The 21,670-nt window shown below is 41.2% G+C and overlaps 1 protein-coding gene and 1 long non-coding RNA gene across 6 annotated transcripts in view; both read right to left on the reverse strand.

The window, feature by feature from the left end:
- LOC143815803 (uncharacterized) overlaps positions 1 to 21,670 on the reverse strand; it is a 397,662-nt gene that overhangs the window by 63,008 nt on the left and 312,984 nt on the right. The window lies entirely within an intron of this gene.
- PARL (presenilin associated rhomboid like) overlaps positions 1 to 21,670 on the reverse strand; it is an 85,092-nt gene that overhangs the window by 5,507 nt on the left and 57,915 nt on the right. For all 5 annotated transcript variants that reach the window (XM_077295412.1, XM_077295417.1, XM_077295416.1 and 2 more), the window contains 2 exons: positions 6,420 to 6,569; positions 4,406 to 4,476 (listed from right to left, as the gene is read on the reverse strand). In XM_077295412.1, the coding sequence (XP_077151527.1) occupies positions 4,406 to 4,476; positions 6,420 to 6,569 (221 nt within the window). The remainder of the gene's footprint in view (positions 1 to 4,405; positions 4,477 to 6,419; positions 6,570 to 21,670) is intronic.

The following is a 21,670-nucleotide window of genomic DNA, read 5'->3' on the forward strand; positions in this document are numbered from 1 at the left end:
TAAAAACGCGAAAAAAACGCTTACATATGCCTCCTATTATTTTAAGTGTATTCCGCATTTTTTGTGCAAATGTAGCCTTTTTTTCCGCGAAAAAATCGCATCGCGGAAAAAAAAGCAACATGTTCATTAAAATGCGGAATTGCAGGGGATTCCGCACACCTAGGGGTCCATTGATCTGCTTACTTCCCGCACGGGGCTGTGCACACCATGCGGGAAGTAAGCAGATTATGTGCGGTTGGTACCCAGGGTGGAGGAGAGGAGACTCTCCTCCACGCACTGGGCACCATATAAGTGGTCAAAAAATAAGAATTAAAATAAAAAATAGTCCTATACTCACCCTCGATGTCTTCCCGCCTCCACTGCATGCTGTCGCTTCGGTTCCTGTAGCTGATGTACGCTGAAGGACCTTGCCAATGACGTCACTGTCCTGTGATTGGTCGTGAGCGGTCATGTGACCGCTCACGTGACCGTGACGTCACGGAAGGTCCTGTGCGCACAGACCAGCTATAGGAAGAGGAACGGACGCCGGTGAGGAGATGTCTGGGTGAGTATAAGCATTTTTTTATTTTTTTTATTATTTTTAAACATTCTATCTTTTACTATAGATGCGGCATAAGCTGCATCTATAGTAAAAAGTTGGTCACACTTGTCAAACAGTATGTTTGACAAGTGTGACTAACTTGTCAGTCAGTTTTCCAAGCGATGCTACAGATCGCTTGGAAAACTTTAGCATTCTGCAAGCTAATTACGCTTGCAGAATGCTAAAAAACCGCGAAAAAAACGGAAAAAAAACCGCAAAAAAAAAAATGCGGATTTCTTGCAGAAAATTTCCGGTTTTCTTCAGGAAATTTCTGCAAGAAATCCGCAACGTGTGCACATACCCTCAAAACTGAAAACAAAGATTAAACAACCACAAGAAAGATTTCATCAACCAAGGTATCATTTTAATTAGATTAACTGCGCCGACCTGACACTGTCTGTAGGTTACTGTGCACAATCCTGATGACAGGTTCCCTTTAAAAATTTCAGGCTTTTGTCACAGAAAAAAAAAATCACACCAAGAAGAACCACTTTAGAACCTTTTCCACCTTTAAATGTCACAAATAATCTGCACAAATCCTTTGAGAATCAAACTGAAATCTTTGTGGGTGAAAAAAGAAAGATGAACTTAAATACCGTAGTATGGTTGCATAAACATGCAGACTCTATAATTCCTTGTTGAAGTACGTTTTGAGTTTATGACAGCATTCAGTCTTTTTGGCTAGGAGTCTATCAGCATGGCACATCTATAATTGGCAATCCTTCCACTCTTCCTTTCAGAGCGCCTTCTTCAGGTCACCCACGGATTTTAAATTTGAATTGGGTCTGGGTACTGGCTGGGTCTGACCAAAACCCTGATATTCTATTAGCAAAGCCTTTTTTTTCTTTATTTAGAGGGATGCTTGGATCATTTTGCTGAAAAGTGAAATGCCTCTTCATCTTCTTAGCAGAGGCCTGAAGATTTAGTGCAAAATTGACTGACATTTGGTACTGTTTGTAATTTCCTCTAACACGACTAAAGCCTCAGATTCATCTGCTGGAAAACAGCCCCAAAACAAAGCTGCCTCCACCATGTTTCACTGAGGGTACGGTGTTCTCTTGGGGTTGTGCAACGTTAGCTTTGAGCCAAGCATACCTTTTGGAATTATGGCCAAAAAGTACAACCTTTGTCTAATCAAACATTTTCACACATGCTTTTGACAGATTTTATGTACGTTTTGGTTTAACATAGCTGGATGTTTTTTGTAAGTCTTCACACCTCAATCCATGGGCCAGGCATACCGCAAGCGAAAAAAGTATTGAATGTGTCACAAATTTTTAAAGTAAATATATTTCTAAAGGTGCAATTGACATGAAATTCTCATCAGATTTCGGTAACAACAAATCCAATCCACACAGTCAAAGAAATCAAACCACAGATGTCCATAAATTAAGCTGTGTAATACTTCAATTCTTATTTCACCCACTGTATGAAGAATATGACAGATTGTTGTCACATGCAGTACACAACTAGTACATGCCAGAAATTCCATCATCTCCTTTAATGTTGCTATAGGCCTGTTGACCAATTTTGATCTTGTCTTTTCATCAATTTTGAGAGATAACTAATTATAAGCAGTGTCACTGTTGTGCAAAATTTAAGCCACTTCCTGATAACAATCTTCACGTTGCATGGTATCTATTGTACCCTTCTCTTGACGGATAAGTTTAAACATTGAGTTGAGTTCATTTTCAACCCTTTGATGTGTTGTAAGCGGTTTAAGGTCCATGGCTTTTGCTGTAAATAGCAACTAAGAAAACGTCAGGAAAATCATATCTTAACAGCTAAACTTTATATGGGGTTATTCAGAATCCCTTTAAATGATGGCAGCTGAGTACTGACTATTTACTATGAGTTTAAAGGGGTTGTCAACTACTAGGACAACCCCTTTCTTGATATTTTGCCCCAATAAAATTAAAAAGCTTATACTCCCCTCCGATGACGCCGCTGTTCCAGCAGTGTCGGCACTGGCTGCCGCGGGGCTCTTGTGCGGTTGTTGTGACAAGTGACCCCGGTACCCAATCAGTGCTGGCATAATTGTCTCTGCCTTGAAACGTTTTGAACATAAAAAGAAAGTCAGAAATCAGTTGCAGCCCCGACTTCCCCTTCATGTTCAAAACGTCAGAAGGCGGAGACAATAACGCTAGCACTGATTGGGCGTCAGGGTCACTTGTCACAACAACCGCACAAGAGCCCCAGGATCGCGGGTGCCGACACTTCGGGAACAGCACCGGCACGGGAGGAGAGTACAAGCCTTTTTATTTTATCGAGGCCAAAACTTTAGATCAAGAAGGGGTTGTCCCAGTGGCGGACAACTCCTTTTAAATGTGATTGGCTAGTTCTGAACACAACCACATCTGCAATTATTAGAGGGTGTTCACACTTATGCAATCACATTATTTTAGTTTTCTTCTGTTTATTTTCCACCTCAAAATGATTTCAGTTTGCTTCTCAGTGGTTTTGTACAGAGTACAGGTGACATTAAAGGTGGACAGAATTCTGAAATGATTCCTTTTAGGATTTTTTACATGACAAAAAATGGGCATTTTAAACAGGTGTGTAATTTTTTATGTCCACTGTAGTTACTATGCATTTCAGGGTTCCTTTTTTTTTATAAAAAAAAACAACAAAAAACCACCACTTACAGTGAATCTGTCAGCAGGGTTTTGCTATTTTTTTATGACAGCAGCATAATATATGGCACAAGAGCCTGATTCCAGGGATGTGTCACTTATTAGGCTGTGTGCTGTAGTTTCAATACAATCAGTGTTTCATCAGCAGGAGATTATAACTAGAGGACTCTGTCATGTGTGGCCCAGTGCAGCTAATATTGTAACCCTGCCCCCACCACTGCCTGGCCGCTTGCTGACCATGCACAGTGTGCACAGGGAGCTGTCAGTCAGGGGTTATACACCGGCCAGGCGTCTTAGCTCTGCTACATCTACATCAGATATATCAGATTCTATCAAAACTACAACAAGCAGGCTAGTAAGTGATACATCGCTGGAATCAGGCTTTCTTGAACTCTATTATTCTGCTTCCAGATTATACAGCACCAAGCTGCTCAGAGATTCCTTTTAAATCCATCTATGCACCTTTGGAATTGCTGTGATCGTGCTGACCTGTCAATTCTACGATACAATGAATGCCATAAATAGAAACAAAACAAATAATGTCAAAATTGCATATTTTTTAAATGTTCCCTATTTTTCAGTACATTGTATAGTAAAATGAATGGTGGCACTCAAAATTACAATTTGTCCCACAAACACAAGCTTTCATATGGCTATGTTGTTGGAAAAATAGAAAAATTACAGCTCTTGGAAGAAGAGGATGGTGATTTAAAAAAAAAAAAAAAAATGGTTCGAATGGAAATAAAAAAAACACAACGCTAAACAGCAAGATACAATCCCGGAGCAATCCCCTGCCGCTCCTGAACCGATGCTTCGCCCGCAACATGCAGGAAATGACTGCCCAACTGAATGCCTTTAGCGCGAGGAGACTCATCCATCCGCCATGTCCATTGTTGTTAAGCACAGGGCCAGAAGCGGAGCTGTCGGGACCACCAACCACACCAAGGACACAAATAAAACTATCAGGAGGACAACCCTTTTACCTCTTAGCTGATGAGGGGATATAGAGCTCTGTAACTGAATAACGGAGAGTTTGAGTATAAAGAGATCTCCCTTAGCCGCTGCCGCAGAAAAGGACGGGGTATAATGTGAGAAAAAATAAATAAAAATCAACTGCTCCTTCAATTTCTCTGAAAACATTACTGCTTCATCAACATTAAACGGTGCAGAAAAACCATGGCGAAATACCTACAGCACCAAGGGATGGGCCAAAGCGTCCGGTGGCTGCTTTACACACATAGCTTGCCAGCGTAGAAACAACTCCTACGAGACAGAAAATGAATGCAACGCTGCAATAAATAATCCCACCGGCATTTACTTCACCAAGATAACACTAGATATTATTGGAATGGATAAAATGTCTTACTTGACAAACACTAAGGAATTTGCCCTTACGGCCATCAGTTTAGTACTTTCATCCATGGTGTATATTCACAGCGTGTCTCCATGGTACATCTGCCCTATGACAGACTTCAAAGGGGTTGTCCAGGCCCGAGATAAGAGTCTGCGGTCCCTCTACGTCGCAGGCGTACCCAGTATTGCCACTGCGAGCTACCGGTCATGTGACCGCACGCACGCCTTTTGCATACTTGCTGAGCAGACGTGTCGAGCTTCTCGCAGTACACTTATGGAGAGAACCACATGCGTCTAGTCACATGCTGTCGCGATGAAGCAGGCACATATAAGGTGACTGCAGACTTTAGTCCCAAGCCTGGACCACCCCTGTAAACCTGGGGGCATGAGCAGTTTTCTCCAATATTTCAGCAATCATTATAAAAAATAGCTAAGAAATAGACCATACAGCCAGTTCAAATGCATTTGAAAAAAAATTGTACTGAAAAGTCTGCATTCCAAAAGTATGTAAATATTGGAAAATTAAAAAAAAAACAAAAAAAACAATTTAGTGAGAAGCAATAACACTAACTAATACAAAAACCGATTAATTGATAAGTCTGTAGTCACTCGGCACCCCATCTAGTGTATGGAGGGAGGCTGCGCCCGCCAGTCTGGCTGTGACCGGGAGTATGCCAGCGCATATGTACCCGCCGGTCCCCTTCTGTATACATGCTTTCATTATTACATGAATCTGGTATCTTCTGCCATTACTATAAGCCGTAGGCAACTATACACATTCATAGCTTGATCTAATTCATTCATTAGGACCTTTAGTCCGACTCGTAATTCCTGCCCCCAGTATATATCTTAAGGCATGTCTCATAATTTTATACATGGTGTTATAATTTACACAGTTTTTTAACTCTGCATTTTATTTATCAGTCTCATTTTCTCTATCTGATGAGCTTTGAACCGTTTTTAGTGCCAATACTGATTTTTTATTTGAGCACCAAATACCACTCCTGCGCGTCTCCTACCTGATGGAAATCCTAGCACAGCATTGAAAATCCATGTGTTTTAGACATTTCTAATGGTCCAGTTATTTTTATTTTCAACAATAAATAAAACAAGGAAAAAATGTGATACATGCTGAAATTAAAGGGGCTGTCCACTACTAGGACAACGCCTTCTTGATGTAAATGTTTGGCCCCAATAAAATAATAAAGCCTATACTCACCTCCTGGGCCAGCACTCGCTCTCCTGGGGCTCTCGTGCGGTTGTTATGACACACGCCCAGTCAGCGCTGGCGTCACGGTCTCGGCCTTCTGACGAAGTGAAGATGAAGAGGAAGTCTAACAGCAGCCACAACCCTCACTTCCTGGGTGTGTGCCATAACAACCGCCGGAGAGCCCCGGGTCCACAAGTGCAGGACAGCGCCCACATGGGAAGGGAGTATAAGCTCTTTATTGGGGCCAAGAGCGGGGTATGAGAAGGGGTTGTCCAAGTAGTGGACAACTATAGTTCCTTTTGTGAAAAACAGCCTCCTGCACACCGCAGAGCGGACTAGACTTTCTAGGCCTCAGCAGCGGTCCCATCCATACGCCCGACAATGACAATAGCTGGGTCTGGGGCAGGGAGCACTGACGGCGCCTCATCGGGGTACACTGATGTCTGTGTTAGATCGCATAAAACAGTCTGAGATCAAAAATAATAATTGTACACAAAAAATAATAGCCAACAATCACAACACAGTACATACTCTCATACATAAAATGTTAGTTGTTCCCTCACATATACTAAAAAAGTATTTTGGTTGCAACACCTCCATCCATTCTGAACTTATTTTCATGTATGATGCCTCATATGCTTACCTGCTGACATGTACAGTGCCAAAAACTGCTCCGGGCCCAGGATAGAAACAATACTGGATGAAAAGGTCCATAAAACATACATATTTGCAGCCATATGGAAAAGAGAGAAATGGCTGAATGTGGACAGAACCATAGGCAAGCACAGACTCTCTGTAAAGACAAAAAAAGAACACCTCTAATTAAATTATAACAACGCGATTAATTATAAAATGTAAACAATCAGTATTTAGTAGGCCTAACAGGGCAGTAGTGGAAGATGCCTTGTAATGGCGGACCAGAGCCACTCATCTACACTGTTTCTTCCACTCTGACAATATGAGAAGGCTGTAGCCAAATAGCGACCGCTGACTGGCTGCAGTGGTCACATGACTCCCCAGCCGAATGTTGGTACCAACAGACAATAATGCTCAGCAGGTAAAAATGTTGCCAGTCCAGAAGATAAGTATTTATTTTCCGATTACCCTGGGACTATTCCGAAAGGGTTGTTAAAGGGGTTGGCCACTACTTTAGCAAGTCCCCTTCTTGTGAAGTAGCTGGCATAGATAAGCACTTTACTAAATATGTAGCTTTCTCAAGTAATTCTGTAACCTGAGCTGCTCTCCTAGTCACATGGTCTCTGGATGAGCATCCCCCGACTTCCAGTGATGTCATATCAAAATCTCCCAGAGTTCCAGGCTCTGGAAACTGATAGGTGGCAGTGGCTTCACTCGGCATAGTTCAGACTGCTCCAGTGCATGCTGCTGTAAATGCAGTTTTCCCCTTATATTTGTATGGAGCTCGGTATAAGATAATGTTGGGGATTCGGTATGGAGAATGGGTAGAATAGGGGAGCTCAGTATGGAGAATGGAGTAGCAATCGGGCTCGGTATAGAGAAGGGGTAGCATGCAGACCATTCGTTAAGAAGAATGTGAGGGCGGTCAGTATGGAGAACAGGTAGCATCCCCATGATCAAGCTGTTTGACCATATTACGGGTTTGCTATATTGAATACTGCAGCATTAATATATGTGTGTGTGTGTGTGTGTGTGTGTGTGTGTGTGTGTGTGTGTGTGTGTGTGTGTGTGTGTGTGTGTGTGTGTGTGTGTGTGTGTGTGTGTGTGTGTGTGTGTATATATATATATATATATATATATATATATATATATATATATATATATATATATATATATATATATATATATATATATATATCTCTAATATATAAAGCTGAATGTGTGTATGTATGTATGTATGTATGTATGTGTGTATGTCCGGGATTGGCATCTGAACCGTCGCAGCTACAGCCACAAAATTTTGCACAGTCACACGTCTGGACCCAGAGAGCGTCATAGGCTATGTTGTGAGGTGAAATTTTAACCCCGCGCTTTCCAATTCACCAAACAATTTTGCCCCTATCTACATAATGGGGAAAAAGTGAAAGGAAAAGTGTTGGAGGCAAATTAACAGCAGCCAGATGTGAACAAGGGGGACTTAAAGAATGAGAGCGATGGCGCCAAAGAGTATATACTGTACAGTTGCTAAGGTGGGGCCCCGACATGGGATAATCACCACACCACCACGGGGATATGAACACACACACAAAATGCGCCACACACTACCACATGCTCAAACACATATACCACCCTCAGCGCACATTTCACCACACATACACCAACCTCGCCACATAAAAGTCGAAACACAAAAGTCGCCGCTCAAAACTCGCCACGCGCAAAACTCTCCACATGCAAAACTCGCCACACGTGCAAAACTCACCTCATGGAAAACTCGCCACACGCAAAACTTGCACACGCGGAAAAATTGCCACATGCACAAAACTTGCAACACATGCAAAAGTTGCCTCACACAAAACTTGCACATACTCAAAAGGCACCACACATAAAACTCGCCACGCGCAAAACTCGCCATGCGCAAAACTCGCCATGCGCAAAACTCGCCATGCGCAAAACTTGCACACAACTTGCTACACTAACCTGTCACATGCAACTCGACACACAAAAAGTTGCTACACGCATGTCGCCACACAAAAATCATCTCACAAAAGTCGCTACATGCATGTCGCCACACGCAACTCAACACACACAACTTGACACACGAAACTCGCCCTAAAACACACAAGTCTGGTATTATCCTTCAAAAATAAAAATCTGATTAATAAGCAGACAAACTACAAGAGCAACAAATGTACCATATAGGAATCCGGCAGCTGTCAGTCACATGACCAGTCTATTATGTGTATGTGTGAGCTAATATATACTGCCAGGGGGTGGGCTTACTGTTGGCTGGGGATTTATCAGGCTGCCAATTTAGCTTACAAATACTGAGGTAAAAATACTGACCAAATAACGTGTGAACGAGGTCTAATACAGGAGGAGATGACATACAGATATATACTATTTACAGGGGAGATGACACACAGGTATATACTATATACAGGAGGAGATGACACACACATATATACTATATACAGGGGAGATGACACACTGGTATATACTACATACAGGGGAGATGACATACAGGTATATACTATAAACAGGAGCAGATTACCTACAGGTATATAGTATATACAGGAGATGACATACAGGTATATGCTATGTATAGGAGGAGATGACATACAGGTATATACTATATACAGGAGGAGATGACACACAGATATATACTATATATAGGTGAGATAACACACAGGTATATACTATATACAGGAGGAGATTACATACAGGTATATACTATATATAGGAGGAGATGACATACAGGTACATACTATATACAGGGGAGATGACACACAGCAGGTATATACTATATACAGGGGAGAGGACATACAGGTATATACTATATACAGGAGATGACATACAGGTGTATACTATATATAAGGGAGATGACAAACATGTATATACTGAGGTGAAAATGAGAGGTGTGAGGTGAAAATGAAAAGGTGCGAGTGCAAAATGAGAGGAGTGAGGGAAAATAGTGGAGTGATCGGAAAATAACAGATGTGAGGTCGAAATGACAAGTGTTAGGGGGGAATGAGAGGAGTGAGGGAGAAAATGAGAGATGTGAGGGGGAAAATAAAAGATGTGATGGGGAAAATGAGAGGCGTGATGGGAAAATAAGAGAAGTGAGGTGCTATAACTAACCACAGATATTTACTATGCCCAGGCAACGCCGTGCTCTTCAGCTAATATATATATATATATATATATATATATATATATATATATATATATATATATATATATATATATATATATATATATATATCCCTTTTAGAGATCATTTCATCTTCAACTTGCTTAACTGGTCTTTAAGTAATTTTGACCAGGGGTGCACAAACTTTTACATGTCAATGTATTGGGCTCTATCTAACTTAATTTATGTATACACTGTTTTCGTATGCTCTATACTGGCACTCATATTTTATTAGATTCAGTGTTTTCACTTTAATATGATCATATATTTTCAGCTTGCTCAATATCATGCACATTTTTTCATATACTTAGCATTTACACCTAAATATATGGTCACCTATATTGTCTATAAGATTGATGTATTATTTTTGTATAAGCATATTTATGCTGGAATGTCACTGTTCTGGATCTTTTCTTTAGAATTACAGTTATATGAAAAAGTTTGGGCACCCCTATTAATCTTAAGCTTAAAGTTTTCTAAAAATTGTTTTTTTTGCAACAGCTATTTCAGTTTCATATATCTAATAACTGTTGGACACAGTAATGTTTCTGCCTTGAAATTAGGTTTATTGTACACAAAATGTGCAATCTGCATTCAAACAAAATTTGACAGGTGCATAAGTATGGGCACCTCACCAGAAAAGTGACATTAATATTTAGTAGATCCTCCTTTTGCAAAAATAACAGCCTCTAGTCGCTTCCTGTAGCTTTTAATGAGTCCCTGGATCCTGGATGAAGGTATTTTTGACCATTCCTCTTTACAAAACAATTCCAGTTCAGTTAAGTTTGATGGTCGCCGAGCATGGTCTGCCCTCTTCAAATGATCCCACAGATGTTCAATGATATTCAGGTCTGGGGACTGGGATGGCCATTCCAGAACAGTGTAATTTTTCCTCTGCATGAATGCCTGAGTTGATTTGGAGCGGTGTTTTGGATCATTGTCTTGCTGAAAGATCCATCCCCTGCGTAACTTCAACTTTGTCACTGATTCATGAACATTATTGTCAAGAATCTGCTGATACTGAGAGGAATTCATGCGTCCCTCAACTTTAACAAGATTCCCGGTGCCGGCATTGGCCACACAGCCCCAAAGTATGATGGAACCTCCACCAAATTTTACTGTGGGTAGCAAGTGTTTTTCTTGGAATGCTGTGGTTTTTTGCCGCCATGCATAACGTCTTTTTGTATGACCAAACAACTCAATCTTGGTTTCATCAGTCCACAGGACCTTCTTCCAAAAAAGAAATTGTCTTCTCCAAATGTACTTTTGCATACCTCAGCCGACTCTGTTTGTGGTGTGCTTGCAGAAACGGCTTTTTCGCATCACTCTCCCATACAGCTTCTCCTTGTGCAAAGTGCGTTGTATAGTTGACCGATGCACAGTGACACCATCTGCAAGTTGATGCTGCAGCTCTCTGGAGGTGGTCTGAGGATTGTCCTTGACTGATCTCACCATTCTTCTCTGCCTTTCTGATGTTTTTCTTGGCCTGCCAATTCTGGCCTTAACAAGAACTGTACCTGTGTTCTTCCATTTCCTTACTATGTTCCTCACAGTGGAAATTGACAGGTTAAATCTCTTAGACAGCTTTTTGTATCCTTCCCCTGAACAACCATGTTGAATAATCTTTGTTTTCAGATCATTTGACAGTTGTTTTGAGGAGCCCAAGATGCCACTCTTCAGAGGAGATTCAAACAGGAGAACAACTTGCAAGTGGCCACTTTAAGTAGCTTTTCTCATGATTGCATACACCTGGCTATGAAGTTCAAAGCTCAATGAGGTTACAAAACCAAAAAAAAGTGCTTTAGTAAGTCAGTAAAAAGTAAGTAGGAGTATTTAAAACAAGAAAATGATAAGGGTGCCCATACTTATGCACCTGTCAAATTTTGCTTGAATGCAGATTGCACATTTTCTGTTAGTACAATAAACCTCATTTCAAGGCAGAAACATTACTGTGTCCAACAGTTATTAGATATATGAAACTGAAATAGCTGTTGCAAAAAAAAACAATTTTTATAAAACATTAAGCTTAAGATTAAAAGGGGTGCCCAAACTTTTTCATATAACTGTATAATGGTTTTATGGAATATTGATCTGATGTTAGACAGTGCTTGCTCAGGGTGCACAGAAGTGTCCCTGTATGTACAGTATGTATGACTAACCCCTTAGTGACAGAGCCAATTTGGTACTTAATGACACAGCCAATTTTTACAATTCTGACCACTGTCACTTTATGAGGTTATAACTCTGGAACACTTTAACGGATCCAGCTGATTCTGAGAATGTTTTTTCGTGACATATTGTACTTCATGTTAGTGGTAACACTTCTTCGATATTACTCGATATTACTTGTGATTATTTATGAAAAAAAATGGAAATATGGCGAAAATTTTTATAATTTTGCAATTTTCAAACTTTGAATTTTTATGCCCTTAAATCAGAGAGATATGTCACACAAAATAGTTAATAAATAACATTTCCCACTTGTCTACTTTACATCAGCACAATTTTGGAAACACATTTTTTTTGTTTGTTAGGAAGTTATAAGGGTTAAAAGTTGACCGGCGATTTCTCAACAAAATTTACAAAACCATTTTTTTAGGGACCATCTCACATTTAAAGTCACTTTGAGGGGTGTACATGACAGAAAATACCCAAACTCACACCCCTCAAGGTACTCAAAACCACATTCAACAAGTTTATTAACCCTTGACGTGCTTCACATCAACTGAAACAATGTGGAAGGAAAAAATGAACATTTAACTTTTTTTTTGCAAACATTTTACTTCAGAAACAATGTTTTTATTTTATCAAGAGTAAAAAGAAAAATGAACCACAAAATTTGTTGTGCAATTTCTCCCGAATCCGCTGATACCCCATATGTGGGGGTAAACCACTGTTTAGGCGCACGGCAGGGCTTGGAAGAGAAGGAGCACCGGTTGACTTTTTCAATGCAGAATTGGCTGGAATTGAGTACGGACGCCATGTCGCGTTTGGAGAGCCCCTGATGTGCCTAAACAGTGGAAACCCCCACAAGTGACCCCATTTTGGAAACTAGATCCTTTATGGAACTCGTGTAGATGTGTGGTGAGCACTTTAAACCCCCAGGTGCGTCACAGAAGTTTATAATGTAGAGCCTTGAAAATAAAAAAATCACATTTTTTCTACAAAAATGATCTTTTCGTCTCCAAATCTCCCAAATCTTTATTTTCACAAGGGTAAAAAGAGAAATTAGACCCAAAAAGTTATTGTGCAATTTGTCCTGAGTACGCCGATACCCTATATGTGGGGGTAAACCACAGTTTGGGCGCATGGCAGAGCTTTGAAGAGAAGGAGTTCCGTTTGACTTTTTCAATGCAGAATTGGCTGGAATTGAGATCAGACGCCATGTCGCGTTTGGAGAGCCCCTGATGTGACTAAACAGTGGAAACCCCCTACAAGTGACTCCATTTTGGAAACTAAACCCATTAAGGAACTTATCTAGATGTGTGGTGCGCACTTTGAACCCCCACTTGCTTCACAGAAATTTATAACGTAGAGCCGTGAAAATAAAAAATCTTTTTTTTCCCTCAAAAATGATTTTTTAGCTCGCAATTTTTTATTTTCTCAAGGGTAACAGAATAAATTGGACCCCAAAATTTGTTGTCCAGTTTGTCCTGAGTACGCTGATACCTCATATTTGGGGGAGACCACTGTTTAGGCACACATCGGGGCTCGGAAGGGAAGTAGTGACGTTTTAAAATGCAGACTTAGATGGAATGGTCTGCGGGCGTCATGTTGCATTTGCAGAGCTCCTGATGTACCTAAACAGTAGAAACCCCCCACAAGTGACCCCATTTTGGAAACTAGACCCCCAAGGATCTTATTTAGATGTGTGGTGAGCACTTTGAACGCCCAAGTGCTTCACAGAAGTTTATATAATGCAGAGTCGTGAAAATATATATATATATTTTTTTTTCCACAAAAATGATTTTTTTTATCCCCCAATTTTTTATTTTTTCAAGGGTAACAGGAGAAATTGGACCCCAAAATTTGTTGTCCAATTTGTTCTGAGTACGCTGATACCCCATATGTGGGGGGGGGGGGACCACTGTTTGGGCACACATCAGGGCTCGGAAGGGAAATAGTGACGTTTTAAAATGCAGACTTTGATGGAATGGTCTGCGGGTGTCATGTTGCATTTTCAGAGCCCCTGATGTACCTAAACAGTAGAAACCCCCCACAAGTGACCATATTTTGGAAACTGGACCCCCCAAGGAACTTATCTAGATATGTGGTGAGCACTTTGAACGCCCAAGTGCTTCAAAGAAGTTTGACGCAGAGCCATGAATATAAAAAATCATTTTTTCCCCACAAAAAAGATTTTTTAGCCCCCAATTTTTTTTTATTCTCGCAAGGGTAACAGGAGAAACTGGACCCCAAAAGTTGTTGTCCAATCAGTCCTGAGTACGCTGATACCCCATATATGGGGGTAATCCACTGTTTGGGCGCACGAGCTCAGAAGGGAGGGAGCACCAATTGACTTTTTGAACGCAAAATTGGCTGTCGCGTTTGGAGACCCCCTGAAGTACATAAACAGTAGAAACCCGCCAATTCTAACTCCAACCATAACCTCAACACACCCCTAATGCTAATCCAAACCCAATCCATAACTCTAATCAATACCCTAGCCCCAAAACACCCCTAACCATAATCCCAACCTTAACCATAACGGTTATGGTTAGGGTTGGGATTAGGGTTAGGGGTGTTTTGGCGTTAGGGTTGTGATTAGGGTTATGGCATAACCCTAATCACAACCCTAATGCCAAAACACCCCTAACCCTAATCAAATTCCTAAGCCCAACACACCCCTAATCATAATCTCAACCCAAACCTCAAACCTAACCCTAACCTTAACCCTAATCCCAAACCTAACCCTAATCCCAAACGTAACCCTAATGCCAACCTTAACCCTAAGGCCGGGGACACACTTAACGTATAAAAAAACGGTCCGTTTTTCACGGCCGAGAATCGCACAAATGTTTCAAAAACAGTGATCCGTGTGCAGTGCGAGGATGCGATTTCCTCGCATCAAATGATCCGTGTGACATCCGTATGGCATCCGTATGCCGAGATTTTCTCGCAAGCTTGCAAAACCGACATCTAATGGATTTATGTGCTCAAATGTTCGGGAAAACATATATACAGTATATATATATATATATATATATATATATATATATATATATATATATATATATATATATATATATATATATATATATATATATATATATATATATATATGTCATTGAGACACATATATATATATTCTGTATTTATATTTCATTCAGCGCGATATCTGTGAACAGCCGGTAATTCAATTGCCGGCTTTTCATTTCTCCTGCACAAACCCGACAGGATATGAGACATGGTTTACATGCAGTAAACCATCTCATATCCCCATTTTTTTGCATATTCCACACTACTAATGTTAGTAGTGTGTATGTGCAAAATTTCAGCGCTGTAGCTGCTGAAATAAAGGGTTAAATGGCGGAAAAAATTGGCGTGGGCTCCCGCGCAATTTTCTCCGCCAGAATGGTAAAGCCAGTGACTGAGGGCAGATATTAATAGCCAGGAGAGGGTCCATGGTTATTGGCCCCCCCGTGGCTAAAAACATCTGCCCCCAGCCACCCCAGAAAAGGCACATCTGGAAGATGCGCCTATTCTGGCACTTGGCCACTCTCTTCCCACTCCCTGTAGCGGTGGGATATGGGGTAATGAAGGGTTAATGCCACCTTGCTATTGGAAGGTGACATTAAGCCAGGTTAATAATGGAGAGGCGTCAATTATGACACCTATCCATTATTAATCCAATTGTTGGAAAGGGTTAAAAAACACACACACATGATTTAAAAGTAGTTTAATGAAATAAACACAGCGGTTGTTGTAATAATTTATTGTTCTCTCAATCCATCAGGACCACCCTCGCTTGGAAAAATAATAAACGCACAAGATACATACCTTCTGGTGAACCGTCTCGTCCCACGATGTAATCCATCTGAAGGGGTTAACTAATATTACAGGCAGGAGCCCTGCTAATGCAGCTGTGCTCCGTGCCTGTAATCCCCGGCGAATGAATGAAATGTAGGTCATTGACCTACATTTCCTTCAGTCGCGGTGATGCGCCCCCTGGTGGATGTCCTCATATGACCTGGAGCGTGGGAAAAAGTTCCCAGGCTGCAGTTCATGAGAACATCCAGCAGGGGCGCATCACCGCGACTGAATGTAAGTATAGATCACTGCTTTCCTTTCAGCACCCGGGGATTACAGGCACGAGCGAGTGGTTTATCGCAGCTCTGCCTGTAATATTAGTTAACCCCTTCAGATGGATTACTTCGTGGGACGTGACAGTTCATCAGAGAGGGTATGTATCTTGTGTGTTTATTGTTTTGCCAAGCGAGGGTCTGAAAATGGAATGAGAGAGCAATAAAATATTAAAACAACCGCTGTGTTTATTTCATTAAAATACTTTTAAATCGCGTGTGTGTGTTTTTTAACCCTTTCAAACAATTGGATTAATAATGGATAGGTGACATAATTGACGCCTCTCCATTATTAATCTGGCTTAATGTCACCTTCCAATAGCAAGGTGGCATTAACCCTTCATTACCCCATATCCCACCGCTACAGGGAGTGGGAAGAGAGTGGCCAAGTGCCAGAATAGGCGCATCTTCCAGATGTGCCTTTTCTGGGGTGGCTGGGGGCAGATGTTTTTAGCCACGGGGGGGCCAATAACCATGGACCCTCTCCTGGCTATTAATATCTGCCCTCAGTCACTGGCTTTACCATTCTGGCGGAGAAAATTGCGCGGGAGCCCACGCCAATTTTTTCCGCCATTTAACCCTTTATTTGAGCAGCTACAGCGGCCAAATTTTGCACATACACACTACTAACATTAGTAGTGTGGAATATGCAAAAAAAATGGGGATATGAGATGGTTTACTGTATGTAAACCATGTCTCATATCCTGTCGGGTTTGTGAAGGAGAAATGCAAAGCCGGCAATTGAATTACCGGCTTTTCTATAGAACACCGCTGCGTATTTCTCCCAATGCACACGCATGGTCCGTGTGTAATCCGATTTTTTCGCGCACCCATAGACTTTCATTGGTGAGTCTCGGCCGAGATACGCTGACAATCGCAGCCTGCTGCGAGTTCCCTCGGATCCGAAATACGGTGGAGAAAATATCGGATGATGGGAGCTGCACCATAGATTAACATTGGGCCGAGTGCTATGCGATTTTTTATCGCATAGCACTCGTCCGTATTACGGTCTAGTGTGACCCCGGCCTAATACCAACCCTAACCCAAACCCTAATCCCAACCCTAACCCTAATCCCAACTCTAACCCTAAGTTTAGCCCCAATCGTAACCCTAACTTTAGCCCTAACCCTAACTTTAGCCCCAACCCTAACCCTAACTTTAGCACCAACCCTAACCCTATCCCTTACCCTAACACATACACACACATACAGAACATACACCATGCAACATGCACCATACATCATGCGACATGCACTATGCGCCATGTGATATGCACCATGCGACATATGACATGTACCATGCGACATGCAACATGCGACATGCACCATGCCACATACAGTACATACATACAGTGCATACATACAACATATATATAGACATACAGTACATATAACAGAGTACATACTCACCATCACTTGTCACTTTGTTCCCCGAAGCCAGTGTCACCTGTAAAAAATATTAAAATAACAAACACTATACTCCCTGATCTGCAGAAATCCAATTAAAACGAGTGATCCTCGACGATCTCCCGTGGAGAGCAGCAGCATCAGCTGATGCGACCGCTCTCCAGGGGCTCCAGGAATACAATGATGGAAGGTATCCTTCCACAATGTATTCCCCACAATGTATTCCTACACCCCTGTGAGAAAATCGTCCCTAGTCTCACTTCTGGCACTGCTGTGTGAGAAAGTTCCCACGCAGCAAATGCCATAAAGCGAGACCCTGAACTGAGGTAACCTCAGTTATACACTGCAGGAGCCACTGTCTCCTGTCAGTGTGTCACTGAAGGTCCTATAGAGCAGTGACATCACCCGATGTCACTGTTCTATAGGGGAGATCATCGTGGGACACTTGTTATTAATTGGACTACGGAGGACAGGTAGTATACGGTTTATTATTTTGTATTTTTTTTGCAGGCGATCGAGTATGGCAAGTATGGCTAAATTAAGAATATTAAAACTTTTTCCTGGAGATATATAGATATAGATATATATATATATATATATATATATATATATATATATATATATATATATATATATATATATATATATATATATATATATATATATATATCTCTCTCTATCTCTATCTCTATATCTATATCTATATATATATATATATATATATATATATACACACACACACACACATACATATACACACACACATATACATTTTTTTAACTCTTTCCCTACTCTAGGATTAATAATGGAAGGACGTCTTATTGACGCCTCTCCGATACAACCCGGCTTAATGTCTGGGGCGGCTGTGGGCTGGTATTTGTAGCCATGGGGGGCTATATCCATGGCCCCTCTCTAGGCTATGAATATCAGCCCGCAGCTGTCTGCGTAGACTTTCTGGTTATAAAATATAGGGGGACCCCACGTCATTTTTTTTTTTGGGGGGGTCCCCCTATTTTAATAGCCAGTAAAGGCTACAAAGACAGCTGCGGGCTGATATTCATAGCCTCAGAGGGGCCATGGGTATTACCCCCTTCCCAGGCTACAAATATTGTCCCCCGGCTTTCCCCCTCTGGTGCAGAAAATTGCGTGGGAGCCCACGCCATTTTTTTTTTTCATTTTTTTTTAAACTGAAACATTGTTCATTAACCCCTTTCTGCCAGCTGACGGAATAGTATGTCAGCTGGCAGTATCCCCTGCTTTGATGTGGGCTTCGGCAGTGAGCCCACTTCAAAGCCGCAACATGTCAGCTGTTTTCAATACAACAAAAAAAAGTACATGATCGCTAAACGGCGTAGCGAGAAAAAAAAAATCAAAAGCCAAAATTATGTTTTTTGGGTCGCCGCGACATTGCATTAAAATGCAATAATGGCGATCAAAAGAACGTATCTGCACAAAAGTGGTATTATTAAAAACGTTCGCTCGGCACGCAAAAAATTAGCCCTCACCCGACCCGATATCTCAGAAAATATAGACGCTACGCGTATAGGAAAATGGCGCAATTATTTATTTTTTTTGCAAAGTTCGGAATTTTTTTTCACCACTTAGATAAAAAATAACCTAGACATGTTTGGTGTCTATGAACTTGTAATCAGTTAGAGAATCATAATGGTAGGTAAGTTTTATGCTGTGTGCACACGTTGCAGATTTGGGTGCAGAATTTTCTGCCCAAAATCTGCATCTCCTTGCAGAAAACGCAGCTGCGTTTTTGATGCGTTTTTTCACGTTTTTTGCGCGGTTTTGATGCGGTTTTTTGTGCGGTTTTGATGCTGTTTTTGGTGTGGTTTTGATGCAGTTTTGATGCATTTTTGATGCGTTTTTGGTGCATTTTTTGCGTGGTTTTGATGCGTTTTTGAAAGCTAAATAAAGATGTATTACTGAACAAAAAAAAAAAAGATTTGTGATGTCATTATTGTCCAACCTCCTCTTTTACATTTGTCCAACCCACACAACTACACACACAAATAGACAGATAGATGATAGATGAAATGGATAGACAGCTCTACATATAGATAGAGCTATAGATGCATACATCTATCTATTCATATATCTATCTATAGATATATCTATTGATAGATGTATGGATAGTGTAGGGTGCGTGTCAACTGTCCGGATTACATCCGAATTAGCTGCAGATTGGATGCTGCGTACTTGTAGTCCCATCGGATGATGCCTGCACACACACCCCAAAAGACCCCCCCGCACACACCGACAGCCCCGCACACACCCGAACAGCGCCACACTCATCCGAACAGCCCGCAGACCCCGCCCGCACACACCTGAACAGTCCTGCACACACCCGAACAGCCCGCAGACGCCACCCGCACACACATACACGCACACAGTCACCACCCACACACTTCCCTCCTCCCGAACTACAGCGTTTCTCGGACCCACATCCGCAGCAAAACTGCAGATCTATTTTACATCTGCGGTTTTGCTGTTGATGTGCCTGACTCAATGAAAGTCTAAGGGTGCAGAAACACTGCAGTTCGGCACAAAAGAAGTGGCATGCTGCGGAAAAAAAAAGTTGCATTTCGGTGCGGCTTTTTCCGCAGCATGTGCACAACAAGTCTGTGGCTCCCATAGACTTACATTGGTTGTGCACTACACTGCGGATTTGATGCAATTCCGTGCGGCAAAAAACGCTGTGGATCTGCAATCAAATCCGCAACGTGTGCACACAGCCTTAGCATTTAGTGAACCTAGCAAAAAAGCCAAGCAAAAAACAAGTGTGGGATTGCACTGTTTTTGCAATTTCATTGCACTTTGAATTTTTTTCACATTTTCTGTTACACGACATGGTAAAACCAATGGTGTCGTTCAAAAGTAGAACTTGTCCCGCAAAAGATAAGCCCTCACATGGCCATATTGACGGAAAAATTATGGCTCTGGAAAGAAGGGGAGCGATAAACGAAAAAAGCTCCTGGGGTGAAGGGGTTTAGAAACATGGATATGAACATAGCTATGGAAATAGACATAGATATATCTGTATGTATCTATCTATCCCATATCTATCTATCTATCTGTGTGTAATGGAGTGTGGGTTGGACACATGTAAAAGAGGAGGTTGGACAGAAATGACATCACAAATCTTTTTGAAGATGGGGGGGGGGGAGGAGGGAGGGGTTTGGGTGTGTTTTGGAGTGGGTGTGGTAGGTTCAGGCTTAGTGGCCAGTGCAATGCATCATGGAACTTGTAGTATTAAAGAACAATAACTCAGGAGGAAGGAAGTTGTCGAGTGACCCCATGAGAGCTGGATCCAGCACTGAAGATGTGCTGCTACAGCATGATAAAAGGTAATATTGCTAAAATAAACACAGTGGATGTTTTCAGTGGCACATAATAGCAAGATTTAAGAAGAAAAAAAAAAAATTATTGTGGTGGACAACTTCTTTAACCCCTTCATGACCCAGCCTATTTTGGCCTTAATGACCTTGCCGTTTTTTGAAATTCTGACCAGTGTCCCTTTATGAGGTAATAACTCAGGAACGCTTCAACGGATCCTAGCGATTCTGAGATTGTTTTTTCGTGACATATTGGGCTTCATGTTAGTGGTAAATTTAGGTCGATAATTTTTGCGTTTATTTGTGAAAAAAATGCAAATTTGGCGAAAATTTTGAAAATTTCGCAATTTTCACATTTTGAATTTTTATTCTGTTAAACCAGAGAGTTATGTGACACAAAATAGTTAATAAATAACATTTCCCACATGTCTACTTTATATCAGCACAATTTTGGAAACAAAATTTTTTTTTGCTAGGAAGTTATAAGGGTTAAAATTTGACCAACGATTTCTCATTTTTACAACAAAATTTACAAAACCATTTTTTTAGGGACCACCTCACATTTGAAGTCACTTTGAGGGTTCTATATGGCTGAAAATACCCAAAAGTGACACCATTCTAAAAACTGCACCCCTCAAGGTGCTCAAAACCACATTCAAGTAGTTTATTAACCCTTCAGTTGTTTCACAGCAACAGAAGCAACATGGAAGGAAAAAATGAACATTTAACTTTTTAGTCACAAAAATGATCTTTTAGCAACATTTTTTTTATTTTCCCAAGGGTAAAAGGAGAAACTGGAACCCAAAAGTTGTTGGCCAATTTGTCCTGAGTACGCTGAATCCTCATATGTGGGGGGGAACCACTGTTTGGGGGCACGGCAGGGCTCGGAAGGGAAGGAGCGCCATTTGACTTTTTGAATGGAAAATTAGCTCCAATCTTTAGCGGACACCATGTCGCGTTTGGAGAGCCCCTGTGTGCCTAAACATTGGAGCTCCCCCACAAGTGACCCCATTTTG

Source organism: Ranitomeya variabilis, chromosome 3 (assembly GCF_051348905.1).
Source record: "Ranitomeya variabilis isolate aRanVar5 chromosome 3, aRanVar5.hap1, whole genome shotgun sequence".
In the NCBI taxonomy this organism is placed as follows: Eukaryota; Metazoa; Chordata; class Amphibia; order Anura; family Dendrobatidae; genus Ranitomeya; species Ranitomeya variabilis.